Below are 16,045 nucleotides of genomic sequence, written 5' to 3'. Positions count from 1 at the left end.
TGTTAAGGTGCCTCAGTAATTATCATTCTCTCTGGAAGGCTGTTTTGCTTCAGTGAGACTTGAGTGAATCTTCTCATTTTCTAGTTTGTTGGTTGTTAGCAGTCTCTCTGTGTTGTTTTTATTAGAACTTTTGTACACAAGTTCAATGGACAAGTGGCTGAAAAAGGAAAGTGTAAAGATGCAAGAATCAGCTAGTGTTTCCTCAAGTTCACACTGTGGAAAATCTAAGTCTAATGAATCATAGAATATCAGGGCTGGAAGGGACCTCAGGAGGTCATCTAGTCCAACCCCCTGCTCAAAGCAGGACCAATTCCCAACTAAATCATCCCAGCCAGGGCTTTGTTCAAGCCTGACCTTAAAAACCTCTAAGGAAGGAGATTCCACCACCTCCCTAGGTAACCCATTCCAGTTCTTCACCACTCTCTGAGTGAAAAAGTTTTTCCTAATATCCAACCTAAACCTCCTCCACAAAATATCAGGGTTAGAAGGGACCTCAGGAGTTCATCTAGTCTAACTCCCTGCTCAGGGCAGGACCAATCCCCAGATTTTTGCCCCAGATCCCTAAATGGCCCCCTCAAGGATTGAACACACAACCCTGGGTTTAGCAGGTCAGTACTGAAACCACTGAGCTATCCTTCTCCTCCCCAATAATGAGCATGATGGTCCTGGAAAGTCACTTACAAAGAAAAGACAATATGACGATGATTATATAAAATATGGCTTTACATGCATTGGTGATCAAGAATGTCCAAAACCAGTGTGTGTGATTTGTGATGATGTTCTAGCAAACAGCAGCCTCAAACCTTCTCTACTTCGGCGCCATTTAGAAACTAGGCATCCTGCACACCTCAACAAGCCTGTTGATTTTTTCAAGTAAAAATTAGCTGAGAAAAGTGACATTACCAGTTTTATATCCAAAGCAAGTACTGATAATGAAAATGCACCTGAAGTGTCATACCGCGTGAGCTACCAGGTAGCAAAAGCATCAGAAGCCCATACCTTAGCAGGGAGCTTGATTGGTCCATGTATAAAAGAAGTAGTTCATTGCATGCTTGGAGAAAAGGCTGCAAAAAGGATTGACATGGTACCTTTGTCCAATAATACATAGTCACAAAGAATTAATGACATGTCAAATAATGTAGAGACCACAATTGTTCGGAGAGTGAAAAATAGTCCAGATTATCAGCAAAGAGTCCTGTGGCTCTTATAGACTAACAGACATATTGGAGCATGAGCTTTCATCATGCATCCGACGAAGTGGGTATTCACCCACGAAAGCTCATGCTCCAATACATCTGTTAGTCTATAAGGTGCCACAGGACTCTTTGCTGCTTTTACAGATCCAAACTAACACAGCTACCCCTCTGATACTTGAGTCCATATTATGTTATACAGTTGGATGAATCAACTGATGTAGCTAATCTAGCTATTTTGCTACTGTTTGTACGTTATGTGAACAAAGGTCTGGTTGAAGACTTGTTGTTTTGCCAACCATTGGAAGAACGCACAACTGGAGAAGATATCTTCAATCTGACTAATGCATATTTTCAAGAAAAGGAAATAGATTGGTCTTGTTGCCTAGGCATTTGCACTGATGGGGCCACATCAATGATGGGGAAGTATACTGGATTTGTAGCTTGAACAAAAAAGGTTGCATTTAAAGTCTCTTGGCTCATTGCAGCATCCATAGACAAGCCCTCGCAACAAAACGCATGCCTGAGGGACTGAAAGAAGTGCTGGACAATGCAGTGAAAATGGTGAATTTAATAAAATCACAGCCAACAAATTCCAGAATATTTCACATACTTTGTGAAGAAATGGGTAGTAAACACAATTTTCTGTTGACCCATACTGAAGTTAGATGGCTTTCACAGGGCAAAATCCTTGTGCGCTTGTTTGAGCTTAGAATGGAAATCCTAGTTTTTTTCAACAGCCACCCTTTCCACCTTGCCAGCTGTATGGAAAATAATGTCTGGCTCCAGAGCCTAGCTCATTTAGCAGATATTTTCTCAAGAATTAATGACCTAAATTTATCTCTTCAAGGTCTCAATATAACAGTTTTCAATGTGCAAGAGCGAGTTGAATCCATGATAAAGAAGTTGCCGTTCTGGGAAAGTTGTTTGGAAAACAATCAAACTGAGTGTTTCAGTAATCTTCATGACTTCCTGGCAGAACATAAACTTCAGTTGGATCAGTGCACTAAAACCAATATAATTGCACACCTAAAAGGACTTTGCACAACTTTCAGGGAATACTCTCCAGCTATGCCAGGCGATAATGACTGGATTTGCAACCCTTTTGATAATACTTTCTCAACACAGATATTGAACACTGAGGAAAAAGAGAAATTGATTGAGATCTCCTGTGATTACGAACTGAAAAGGAGTTTCAGAAATCTGTCATTGATCAACTTTTGGCTGAGTTTAAGAAACGAGTATCCCCTTCTGGCAGAAAAAGCTGCTGCAGTTTTGTTACCTTTTTTCAACAACATACTTATGCGAGAAAGCATCTTCCTCGTATGCACATCTGAAAACCAAATACAGAACCAGACCTGAGACTTTATCTTTCTCCAGTGGTTCTGGACTTCCAAGAGCTATGGAGAGCAAAGCAAGCGCATCCATCACACTGAGGAAATTTAAACTTAAATCCGGGGAAATATTCATTTTTAGGAGAGGGTTCATGAGATTTCATAATTTAGTGAAAGGGGTTTGTGGGCTGTTAAAGTTTGGAAACCACTGGTCTAGTAACATTAGTGTGACAGATTCTCAGCTGCTCTAGCGCCAATGAAGCAAAGAAAGGCATAACATGTGCCAATGGCTGGAACTTGAAGACAGACAAATTCAGACTGGAAATAAGGTGTACATTTTTGACAGTGAGAACAGTTAACTGTTGGAACAATTTACCAAGGGTGGTGGGTATTCTACAACCTGGCAATTTTTAAATCCATATTGGATGCTTTTCTAACAGACCAGCTCTAGGGATTATTTTGGGGAAGTTCAATGGCCTGGGTTGTGCAGGAGGTCAGACTCGATGATCACAATGGTCCCTTCTGGCCTTGGAGTCTGTGATATCTATGGAACTATGCCTGTTACTCCAGCCGTGGATCTGTCCTGCTGCTTCTAGTAACAGTAACAGAGTCATGCTTGCCACACACTATCTTCAGCATCTCTGGCACCATTTTCTCTCCAACCCTGTGACTGTTTCTTTTACTTCCATGAACATTCTTTTGACCAGAGTCTGAATTAGGAGACAATTCTTAGTGATCTTTTCAACTCTTTCTTGGATAAAATACAGGCTGTTCTTTACATTTCTTATGGATTTTACCAGTTGGGGTTGGCCATTCATCTTGTGAGAGTGGATTTGGGAAAATCATTTCCTTCTCCTTTGCTTAACTGTGAGAGAGCCCTCTGAGAGAGGAAGGGGGATCCTGGCAGTAAGGCCCTGCACTGGGTGGGATGTAGGAGATGTAGGAGACATCGCTTCTGTTCTCAGCTCTGCCACAGACTTCCTGTGGGAGGCTACACAAGTCACTTCCTCTCTCTGTGCCTCAGTTCCCCACCTGCTAATAGATCTGATACCTCTCCAGGGAGTTGGGTGGGTTTATTCAGTGGCATAGAGGAAGCACTCAGGTGCTATGGTGGCTGTTAGCCTCCACGTAGATAAAATAGCTACTCTTTCTCCTCCTCCTCAGACTTTCCCTCCTTCTGGGAATTGAATTTGAGGCCTTCTCGGACACCTTGTGGGTCTTTTGCTCCTTGGCTGGAGTGGTCTATGAGGAAACAAACTGTTTCCTTGAATCATGCCTTGTCTATACACAAAGGGGCACTGGTTTAACTGAAGGTGTGTTTCTAAACCCATTAAACCAGAGCAAATTTGATGCTCTGATTGTGGTTTAAGAGCAGCTAAGTAGAGATTATTCCTCTAAAAATGGATTATACTAAACCACAATAAGGCACTCAAACCAAACTAAGAGCATCTGCTCCTGACCCAGTGCCGCTTTAACCACATCAGTTAAGAACACAGCTCTGGTTAAACCAGCGTACGTCTGTGTGTGGACAAGACCTCAGCTGGGGTGTGGTCCTTCGGGAAGAGTATTTAAACATGGAGGATGAAATCCTGGCGAAACTTCCATTGACTTCAATGAGACAAAGGTTTCACTCTTAGTCCGATTCCCCTTCTTCTGGCTGCCCCAAGGAGAGAGTAGCTTCATCTCCTCCACGAGAAGTGTCCTCCTTCAGTCCACTTGGATGATGACCTCTTGGATTCAGGGATGAAGATGAAAAAGCGTGTGGAGCCCATGAGTCTATCCCTGTCTCACCTACCTCCCCTAAATCAGCAGGATTCTCTCCTCCTCTTCCAGGCCTGATGATTTTAAACAGATCTAATAGGCTGGATCATAAAGGTTTTGAAATATATTGGTGCAGTTGACTATACAGAGGGAGGTCTAAATGTAAATGATGTTAAGATGTTTGTAATTGTCCTTGGGCCAGAATTCAAATAACCAGGCCTGCACTTTTAGTTTGTTTTTTATAAATCTTTTTCAGGGACCTAGGTGCCACACAAGTGACTCAAAAGACATTTCAGACTCTTCTCATGACATCACTCCGGTTAGAAACACTGTAAGTACTCTGTGGATTTTGTTTCTATTCAATGCAGATTACAGTTGCTAGAAAAATTACTTGCCTGAAAAGCAAAACAACAAAAACAAACAAAAGTGCAAAGTAAAAACAGTGCCTTTAAACCCCAACTTCTAACTGCTAGAGTTGCTGATTTTTCTGCCGTAATCAGAGGCTTACAGATGTCAGTTCCCCTGGAGAAATATTGACACTAGCTCCAGTATATCATAACTAAAACATTCCCGCAGGGCCTTGGGGAGAGTTTGTTCCAACATACAGCATCTGCACATATGAAGTGTGCTTTCACCACTACTGCCTGCTCGTAAACTAGGGCCTGGTTTGCACTTAAAAGTTAGATCAACCTAGCTACATCACTCAGGGCTGTGAAAAATGTTGCGCCATGAGTGCCATAGTTAAGAGGACCTAACCCCCAGTGTAAATGCAGCTAAGTCATCAGAATTCTTCTGTCGAACTTGCTAACCCCTCTGAGAGGTGAATTAACTACATTGATGGAAAAATCCCTTCTCTCAATGTAGATGCATCTATGCTACAGTGGTGTGGGTGCACCCCTTCAGCTGTGCCCCTGTAGCACCTGTAGTGTGGACATAACCTCAACCAAAGCCGTCTCCTAAGAGTACAATTAAACAGGTGTCTTAAAGAACAGCCATGTGCGAACATTACTTTTTGGTTGGTCACCTTTTAATTACAGAGGCAAACTGAAAACCAAGCTGCCATCAGAAGTAATGCACCGTCTCTGCAGGAGAATTTGTTTAACTATTTTAAAAAGCCATTTGTAAGTTAAGGAAGTGAGCAGGGCACTAGCCTAGGCCCGGGTGCAAGGCTGTGCTCTGCTACAGACTACCTATGTGCCTTGGCAAAAACAACGAGGAGTCTTTGTGGCACCTTAGAGACTAACAAATGTATTTGGGCATAGGCTTTTGTGGGCTAAAACCCACTTCATCAAATGCATTGAGTGGAAAATACAGCCCATCTTTTCATGTGCTGTATATTTCTACCTGCCTACTGTATTTTCCACTCCATGCATCTGATGAAGTGGGTTTTAGCCCACGAAAGCTTATGCCCAAATAAATTTGTTAGTCTCTAAGGTGCCACAAGGACTCCTCATTGTTTTTACTGATACAGACTAACATGGCCACCACTCTGAAACCTATGTGCCTTAGGTAAATCACTTGGCCACTTAGTGCAGCCTCAGCTCCCCATCTGCACAGTGGGGATAACAGCTGTGCTCTGCCTCACAGGGGTGCTATGAAGATAAATAATTAAACGCTGAGAAGTGCTTTGAGATCTACTGGGGAAAAGCACTCTGAGAGCTAGGAATCATTAGAATGCCTGATGATATTATTCTATTAAAAAGTCAATGTCAGACTCAGATGCCATTCATCTGGAGCCTGGAAAAACTGTAAGGATTCCATTGTTATTATTTTCAGAGGAGTGGCTGTGTTAGTCTGTATCAGGAAAAACAATGAGGAGTCCTTGTGGTGCCTTAGAGACTAACAAATTTATTTGGGCATAAGATTTCAGATGCATCAGATGCATAGAGTGAAAAATACAGCAGGCAGGTATAAATATACAGCACATGAAAAGATGCAAGTAAAAACAGTGAGGGGGGGTAAGTCCTAACGAGGCCAATTCAATCAGGGTAGATGTGGCCCATTCCCAACAGTTGACAAGAAGGTGTGAATATCAACAGAGGGAGAATTAGTAGAGGGAAAATTACTTTTTGTAGTGACCCAGCCACTCCCAGTCTTTATTCAGGCCTAAGTTGATTGTGTCAAATTTGCAAATTAATTCCAGTTTTGCAGTTTCTCATTTAAGTCTGTTTTTGAAGATTTTTGTTGTCTGTTATTTTAAGCCTGTTATTGAGTGTCCAGGGAGATTGAAGTGCTCCTACCAGTTTTTGAATGTTACAATTCTTGATGTCTGATTTATGTCCATTTATTCTTTTGCATAGAGGCTGTCTGATTTGGCCAATGTACATGGCAGAGGGGCATTGCTGGCGCATGATGGCATATATCACATTGGTAGTTGCGCCGGTAAACAAGCCCCTGATTGTGTGGCTGATGTGATTAGGTCCTACGATGGTGTCCCTTGAATAAATATGCAGACAGAGTTGGCAATGGGGTTTATTGCAGGGATTGGTTCCTGGGTTAGTGTTTCTGTTGTGTGGTGTGTAGCTGCTGGTATTTGCTTCAGTTTGGGGGGCTGTCTGTAATCGAGGACTGGCCTATCTCCCAAGGTCTGTGAGAGTGAGGGATCCTGCTCCAGGATAGGTTGTAGATCCTTGATGATGTGCTGGAGAGGTTTTAGTTGGGGGCTGTAGTGCGCTACATTGATGACATCTTCATCATCTGGACCCATGGGAAGGAGGCCCTTGAGGAATTCCACCAGGATTTCAACAATTTCCTCCCCACCATCAACCTCAGCCTGGACCAGTCCACACAAGAGATCCACTTCCTGAACACTACAGTGCTAATAAGTGATGGTCACATAAACACCATCCTATACCAGAAACCTACTAACCACTATACTTACCTACATATCTTCAACTTTCATCCAGACCACGACACATGATCCGTTGTCTACAGCCAACCCCTAAGATACAACTGTATTTGCTCCAATCCCTCAGACAGAGGCAAACACCTACAGGATCTCTATCAAGCATTCTTAAAACTACAATACCCACCTGGGGAAGTGAAGAAACAGATTGACGGAGCCAGAAGGGTACCCCATAGTCACCTACTACAGGACAGGCCCAACAAAGAAAGTAACAGAATGCCACTAGCCGTCACCTTCAGCCCCCAACTAAAACACCATCAGGGACTCCTTCACCTGCACATCTACCAATGTGATATATGCCATCATGTGCCAGCAATGACCCTCTGCCATTGGCCAAATCAGACAGTCTCTGCGCAAAAGAATAAATGGACACAAATCAGACATCAAGAATTGTAACATTCAAAAACCAGTAGGAGAGCACTTCAGTCTCCCTAGACACTCAATAACAGTCTTAAAAGTGGCAATTCTTCAATAAAAAAAACTTCAGAAACAGACTTAAGCAAGCAGCAAAGAGTCCTGTGGCACCTTATAGACTAACAGATGTTTTGGAGCATGAGCTTTCGTGGGTGAATACCCACTTCGTCGGATACATGTCACATGCCCCTTCCCAAAGACCCGGCTACGCCCTGTCTGGCCTGCGGGCATGCCCCTTCCCAAAGACCCGGCTACGCCCTGTCTGGCCTGCGGGCATGCCCCTTCCCAAAGACCCGGCTACGCCCTGTCTGGCCTGCGGGCATGCCCCTTCCAAAGACCCGGCTATGCCCTGTCTGGCCTGCGGGCATGCCCCTTCCAAAGACCCGGCTACGCCCTGTCTGGCCTGCGGGCATGCCCCTTCCCAAAGACCCGGCTATGCCCTGTCTGGCCTGCGGGCATGCCCCTTCCCAAAGACCCGGCTACGCCCTGTCTGGCCTGCGGGCATGCCCCTTCCCAAAGACCCGGCTACGCCCTGTCTGGCCTGCGGGCATGCCTCTTCCCAAAGACCCGGCTACGCCCTGTCTGGCCTGCGGGCATGCCCCTTCCAAAGACCCGGCTACGCCCTGTCTGGCCTGCAGGCATGCCCTTCCCAAAGACCCGGCTACGCCCTGTCTGGCCTGCGGGCATGCCCCTTCCCAAAGACCCGGCTACGCCCTGTCTGGCCTGCGGGCATGCCCCTTCCCAAAGACCCGGCTATGCCCTTTCTGGCCTGCGGGCATGCCCCTTCCAAAGACCCGGCTACGCCCTGTCTGGCCTGCGGGCATGCCTCTTCCAAAGACCCGGCTACGCCCTGTCTGGCCTGCGGGCATGCCCCTTCCCAAAGACCCGGCTACGCCCTGTCTGGCCTGCGGGCATGCCCCTTCCCAAAGACCCGGCTACGCCCTGTCTGGCCTGCGGGCATGCCCCTTCCAAAGACCCAGCTACGCCCTGTCAGGCCTGCGGGCATGCCCCTTCCCAAAGACCCAGCTACGCCCTGTCTGGCCTGCGGGCATGCCCCTTCCAAAGACCCGGCTACGCCCTGTCTGGCCTGCGGGCATGCCCCTTCCCAAAGACCCGGCTACGCCCTGTCTGGCCTGCGGGCATGCCCCTTCCCAAAGACCCGGCTACGCCCTGTCTGGCCTGCGGGCATGCCCCTTCCCAAAGACCCGGCTACGCCCTGTCTGGCCTGCGGGCATGCCCCTTCCCAAAGACCCGGCTACGCCCTGTCTGGCCTGCGGGCATGCCCCTTCCCAAAGACCCGGCTACGCCCTGTCTGGCCTGCGGGCATGCCCCTTCCCAAAGACCCGGCTACGCCCTGTCTGGCCTGCGGGCATGCCCCTTCCCAAAGACCCGGCTACGCCCTGTCTGGCCTGCGGGCATGCCCCTTCCCAAAGACCCGGCTACGCCCTGTCTGGCCTGCGGGCATGCCCCTTCCCAAAGACCCGGCTACGCCCTGTCTGGCCTGCGGGCATGCCCCTTCCCAAAGACCCGGCTACGCCCTGTCTGGCCTGCGGGCATGCCCCTTCCCAAAGACCCGGCTACGCCCTGTCTGGCCTGCGGGCATGCCCCTTCCCAAAGACCCGGCTACGCCCTGTCTGGCCTGCGGGCATGCCCTTTCCAAAGACCCGGCTACGCCCTGTCTGGCCTGCGGGCATGCCTCTTCCAAAGACCCGGCTACGCCCTGTCTGGCCTGCGGGCATGCCCCTTCCCAAAGACCCGGCTACGCCCTGTCTGGCCTGCGGGCATGCCCCTTCCCAAAGACCCGGCTACGCCCTGTCTGGCCTGCGGGCATGCCCCTTCCCAAAGACCCGGCTACGCCCTGTCTGGCCTGCGGGCATGCCCCTTCCCAAAGACCCGGCTATACTACATCAGAGCTGCTGGTATGTGTCAGCTTTTTCATAGGTCCTTTCCCACTGGCATGGTACCAAGCACAGTAAGCAGGTATTTAGTCTGAGAAAACAAGTGAAAACCACATGCTCACTTGTTCAGCTAAGCTAAGAAAGTCGAAGCCCGGGGATGTGCACAGAAATGTACTCCACAGAATTCTGATTTTTCAGTTTGTTTCCTGTACCCTAGTCCTCTGATGCTAAACATGCTGGTTTGCCCTTACACTAACTCAGGGCCGCCCAGAGGGGTGGGGGACAAGTGGAGCAGTTTGCCCCAGGCCCCAGAGAGGCCCCATGAGAATAGAGCAGTCTATAGTATTGCAACTTTTTTTTATGGAAGGGGCCCCCAAAAATATTTTGCCCCAGGCCCCCTGAATCCTCTGGGCGGCCCTGCACTAACTTTAGCTGTTTTTCTGTAAATGCTCCAATTTCATAATCTGTGCTTGAGACCATTAGCTTTGTATCTAAACTCAGCAGTAATTGAGACCTCTATGGGCTCATGACAATGCATTCAGAGAAGAAGAGTTACTTCAGTTAGTCACTTTCCTGTACTGTGTTTACAACATTCTTTTGGACCTTCATTATACACCAACCAGCCCAATATTTCCCTTTTGCAAGTCCCTGTTAAAGACAACATACAGTTAGATCAGTTAGGTTCTTCTTTTTGTTCTGTTTGCTCATCACTATGGCTTCTCTGCGCTGCTGCAATGCAACTAATAAATAATAGAAATATTATAATCAAATAATAGTAAGAAAAGCTACCTGCTGAATGTGTGGAGTTTTGTCAAAAAGGTTGTTTCCAATGACATTTTTCAATGAGAAATTTCTAAAGGAAATAAAAACATTTGTTTTGTTTCCAATTGCATTTTTCAGTTCAGTTTTTGAAAAATCAAAATTAGAGCCTTGATTTGAACTGAAAATTAATGCTTCACTTCAGAATTTCACACAATTTAAAAAAAAAATTCAAATGGAAAATTTTGAACAAAAAAATTTCAACTGAAATTTTAGTTGGGGGAAAATATAGTTTCCCATGCAACTCTAGAATAAACACACACACAAAAATGTGTTGCCGGGGATAGTTGTGTATTGCACAATATGTAATAAAATGGAAGGAAGGAATACTGGGATTTTGTTCAATCTTGTTTTTGTTTGTAGAATACTGCCCAACAACATGGCTTGCTGCCTCTGCCAGATGAAAGAGAATATTGAAATTCTGTGTAAGACAATCAAGTTACACTGTGAACATTTGTGTGCCACCAACTCCTCCCTGTGCGGTAGGTTTGCAGTTTAACATATATCAGTTTGAACATAGCCACCTTAAATCTGACCATTTCTCCATTAGCTGTGAAAGATTCTGTATAGGAAAGGTTCAGTTGGTCCTCCACGCCCAGCACTAGGGTGACCAGATGTCCCGATTTTATAGGTACAGTCCCGATATTTGGGGTTTTTTTTATATGGGCTCCTATTTCCCCCCTCCCCCACTGTCCCGATTTTTCACACTCGCTATCTGGTCATCCTCCCCAGCACTCAGCACTTCACAGGACTGAGCTCATAGGACTGTGCACAGCGCTGGTCACTCCATCTCACAAATGATATTGCAGAATTCGAGGGGGGTCAGAAAAGTGTGATGAGAATGATCAATGGCCTGTGAAAACTCTTGCATGAAGACTGAAAAGATGACGATTTCTTATCTTAGAAAGGAGATGATAAGAGGGGACATGATAAGACTGTATAACATAATGACTGGTCTAGAGAAGGGAGATCAGGAGCTTCTGTTTCCCCTGTGTCATAACACAAGAACAAGGGGCATTCAATGAGGTAAAAATTGGCAAATACAAAATGGGAAAAAGGAAATACTTTTTCACACAATACATGGTTAGGCTATGGAACTCACTGCCTCATGAAGTTGAGGCCAAGAGCGTAGCAAGATTAAAAAGGGAACTGGACATTTCTATGGATACCAGAATATTCAGAGTTAGAATACTTACTGATAAACATTTGGGAAGGGATATTAAACCTCATGACAGGAGCTTAAGCCACTCTCTATTAGGTTAGGGCAGGGGTAGGCAACCTATGGCATGGGTGCCGAAGGCGGCACGGGAGCTGATTTTCAGTGGCACTCACACTGCCCGGGGCCTGGCCACTGGTCTGGGGGGCTCTGCATTTTAATTTAGTTTTAAATGAAGCGTCTTAAACATTTTAAAAACCTTATTTACTTTACATACAATAATAGCTTAATATTATAGACTTATAGAAAGAGACCGTCTAAAAATGTTAAAATGTATTACTGGCACACGAAACCTTAAATTAGAGTGAATAAATGAAGACTCAGCACACCACTTCCGAAAGGTTGCCGACTCCTGGGTTAGGGGCTTGTTTACACATGGAATTATTCAAGAACTATTCCCGATTAACTCCACACATAGACACTGTTCTACCTCTGTGCCAATTCCAGGGGCATCCCTGCTGGGGTGAGACCAAGGCAGCCTCAGGATTGGCTGGTTTAGTGCCCTATCAGTGTGAGCCATTTAAACTCCCTGAAAGTCAGCTGAGCAAACAGCCCCAACAGACACCAGCAGCTGGCACCCAAGAAGATTTTGAACTAACACCCCACCCCCCCGAGCATGGAGAAATGTGCAGCTTTTCCTGCTGGAGAGTGGGTTTGAGGAAATGAAGGCTGAGAAGTGTTTTGGAATTAAAACTTTAGTTGGTGTCAAATATCATCTTGGGGAAACTGGCTTGTTTGGTTAATTATCTATGGCTGGTTCCATCCAGCATGGTGTTTCCTTTAGCACTAGTATCTGCATGCTGATGCGATGCAATTGCATGTGCTGAGTTGCATATCACAGCCTCAGTCATGCACCTCCCTTGTAAAATATGAGCCTCAGAACTGACAAGAGATGCCATGAATTCTTATACTCTTAGTCAGGCTGTTCACCCTCCCACCATTACCTAGGGCCAGAAATCTCAGAGGTGAACAAGGAAATATCAGTTGTGCCATCGAGGCCTTTTCTCTACCGCTCTATATTGTACTAGTTCTACAGTTGCATTTAGTCTACAGTTTTAAATGTCCTGAACAAATAGAGGAAGCCACAGCCTGACTGGTCTCTGATCACAGGCTGTTCTCAGAGTGCCCCTGTCTCGCACAGGGTGAAATGCAGCACCAGGCCCACTGCATGCACCACTTTGGTTTGATGTATGGCATGAACAGTGTTGCCCACTAGCTAGAGCACTGGAATGGGACTTAGGCAACCTGGGTCATATTCCCAGCTCTGCCACTGACCTGGTGGATGACCTTGGAAAAGTCACTTCCCTGCTCTGTGCCTCAGTTTCCCTACCTGTAAAATGGGGATAATGATGTTGACCTTTGTAAAGTACATTGAAATCTGCTGATGAAAAGTGCTGCAAAGAGCTAAGGATTATTAATAAGTAAGGCTATGTTTTAGTTTCGGGTATTTTTAGTAAAAGTCATGGACAGGTCACGGGCAGTAAACAAAAAATCACGGCCCATGACCTGTCCATGACTTGTACTATACCCCTAACAAAAACTTGGTCCAGGGGGGCCATGGGTGCTCTGGGGGGGGGTGGCCTGGGACCCCCACTGCTGCTGGGTGGGGGAGGATTGGTGGGGCTGGCAGGCTCCCTATCCTGTTCCGCGTGTCCCTGTAGCTCCTAGGAGGAGGGAAGGCCAGGGGGCTCCGCATGCTCCCATTGGCTGGGAACTGCAGCCAATGGGAGCTGCAGGGGTGGTGCCTGTGTGTGGGGGCAGTGCACAGAGCTCCTTGGCCCTGCCACCTAGGAGCTGAAGGGACACGCCAGCCACTTCCAGGGAGCCGCCCCCCTCCCCAGGGTAAGCATCACCCCACACCTCAACCCACTGCCCTGGCCCTGAGCACCCTCTCACACCCAAACTGCCCCAGCAGCAGCTGGCGCAGCTGGCCTAGGGGCTGCCTGATCTGCTCAGGCAGCCCTGGAGCCAGCCGCACTAGCCACTGCAGAAGTCACGGAGGTCACAGAAAGTAATAGAATCATAGAATCTCAGGGTTGGAAGGGACCTCTGGAGGTCATCTAGTCCAACCCCCTGCTCAAAGCAGGATCAAACCCAACTAAATCATCCCAGCCAGGGCTTTGTCAAGCCTGACCTTAAAAACCTCTAAGGAAGGAGATTCCACCACCTCCCTAGGTAACCCATTCCAGTTCTTCACCACCCTACTAGTGAAAAAGTTTTTCCTAATGTCCAACCTAAACCTCCCCTTCTGCAACTTGAGACCATTACTCCTTGTTCTGTCATCTTCTACCACTGAGAACAGTCTAGATCCATTCTCTTTGGAACCCCCTTTCAGGTAGTTGAAAGCAGCTATCAAATCCCCCCTCATTCTTCTCTTCTGCAGGCTAAACAATCTCAGTTCCCTCAGCCTCTCCTCGTAAGTCATGTGCTCCAGCCCCCTAATTATTTTTGTTGCCCTCCGCTGGAATCTCTCCAATTTATCCACATCCTTCTTGTAGTGTGGGGCCCAAAACTGGACACAGTACTCCAAATGAGGCCTACTTATACAACCCAAAATGCCATTAGCCTTCTTGGCAACAAGGGCACCCTGTTGACTCATATTCAGCTTTTCGTCCACCGTAACCCCTAGGTCCCTTTCTGCAGAACTGCTGCCCAGCCATTCGGTCCCTAGTCTATAGCAGTGCATGGGATTCTTCCGTCCTAAATGCAGGACTCTGCACTTGTCCTTGTTGAACCTCATCATATTTATTTTGGCCCAATCCTCTAATTTGTCTAGGTCCCTCTGTATCCTATCCCTACCCTCCAGCATATCAACCACTCCTCCCAGTTTAGTGTCATCTGCAAACTTGCTAAGGGTGCAGTCCACACCATCCTCCAGATCGTTAATGAAGATATTGAATAAAACCGGCCCCAGCACCGACCCTTGGGGCACTCCATTTGATACCGGCTGCCAACTAGACATGGAACCATTGATCACTACCCATTGAGCCTGACCATCTAGCCAGTTTTCTATCCACCTTACCGTCCATTTATCCAGCCCAGACTTCTTTAACTTGCTGGCAAGAATACTGTGGGAGACTGTATCAAAAGCTTTGCTAAAGTCCAGAAATAGTACATCCACTGCTTTCCCCTCATCCACAGAGCCGGTTATCTCATCATAGAAGGCAATTAGGTTAGTCAGGCATGACTTGCCCTTGGTGAATCCATGCTGACTGTTCCTGATCACTTTCCCCTCCTTTAAGTGGTTCAGAATTGATTCCTTGAGGACCTGTTCCATGATTTTTCCAGGGACTGAGGTGAGACTGACTGGCCTGTAGTTCCCTGGATCTTCCTTCTTCCCTTTTTAAAAGATGGGCACTACATTAGCTTTTTTCCAGTCATCCGGGACCTCCCCCGATCGCCATGATTTTTCAAAGATAATGGCCAATGGCTCTGCAATCTCATCAGCCAACTCCTTTAGCACCCTCGGATGCAGCGCATCCGGCCCCATGGACTTGTGCTCGTCCAGCTTTCCTAAATAGCCCTGAACTACTTCTTTCTCCACAGAGAGCTGGTCACCTCCTCCCCATACCGTGCTGCAGAGTGCAGCTGTCTGGGAGCTGACCTTGTCTGTGAAGACAGAGGCAAAAAAAGCATTGAGTACACTAGCTTTCTCCACATCCTCTGTCACTAGGTTCCCTCCCTCATTCAGCAAGGGGCCCACACTTTCCTTGACTTTCTTCTTGTTGCTAACATACCTGAAGAAACCCTTCTTGTTACTCCTAACATCTCCGGCTAGCTGCAACTCCAAGTGTGATTTGGCCTTCCTAATTTCACTCCTGCATGCCTGAACAATACTTTTATACTCCTCCCTGGTTATTTGTCCAATCTTCCACTTCTTGTAAGCTGTTTTTTTTGTGTTTAATCCATGGAATCCATGACTTTCTGTGACCTCCATGACAAATTTGTAGCCTTATTAATAAACTCTGTTCTGAGAGCTTACATGGTCCATAGCCCCCGATGACTGCCTGCATCCTACACGAGGCAGGAGCACTGGGAAAAGGAGCACAGGCAGGAGCCCATTATCATGGACTAAGAGGTGGGGTAACATTTCCGAGTCATTAGGAGTCTAAATCCCATTTTCATAAGTGACAGACACTGAGGGGTGTAAATCTCATTGAAAGTCAATGGAACTCTTAGGCTCCTAAGTCACTTAGGCACTTTTGAAGCTGTTACCTTGTATCTGTAATTAGACTGTATATGCAACGGAGGGGAGAGCTATGGTTGTGTGGGCAGCACTGATTTAAGAATCTCTTGACTCTCGAGTGCTTCCCTTAACTCTACAGTCTCAGCATTTTCTTCACATTGGCCTTCAAGTCTGGTGAGCTGCCGGATGCTGGTTGCAATGCCCTGACTCAGGGGCCCCTGAGCCCATCACAAGTTAGAACTGCACAGGCACAGCCCTAAGTAATGCCTGGGGTCATGTTGAAGTCTCCTCTGCCACATCTGCTGGGAGTGGGGGCCAC

General features: G+C 46.8%; 1 protein-coding gene across 9 annotated transcripts in view; it reads left to right on the top strand.

Annotated features, from left to right (window-relative positions):
- LRRC37A (leucine rich repeat containing 37A) overlaps positions 1 to 16,045 on the top strand; it is a 55,064-nt gene that overhangs the window by 25,671 nt on the left and 13,348 nt on the right. For all 9 annotated transcript variants that reach the window (XM_044999185.1, XM_044999186.1, XM_044999187.1 and 6 more), the window contains 2 exons: positions 4,545 to 4,619; positions 10,688 to 10,806. In XM_044999185.1, coding sequence (XP_044855120.1) covers positions 4,545 to 4,619; positions 10,688 to 10,806 — 194 coding nt within the window. The remainder of the gene's footprint in view (positions 1 to 4,544; positions 4,620 to 10,687; positions 10,807 to 16,045) is intronic.

This window comes from Mauremys mutica, chromosome 25 (genome assembly GCF_020497125.1).
Source record: "Mauremys mutica isolate MM-2020 ecotype Southern chromosome 25, ASM2049712v1, whole genome shotgun sequence".
In the NCBI taxonomy this organism is placed as follows: domain Eukaryota; kingdom Metazoa; phylum Chordata; order Testudines; family Geoemydidae; genus Mauremys; species Mauremys mutica.
Note: the sequence above shows the minus strand (reverse complement) of the source record. Positions and strands in the feature narration are given on the sequence as shown.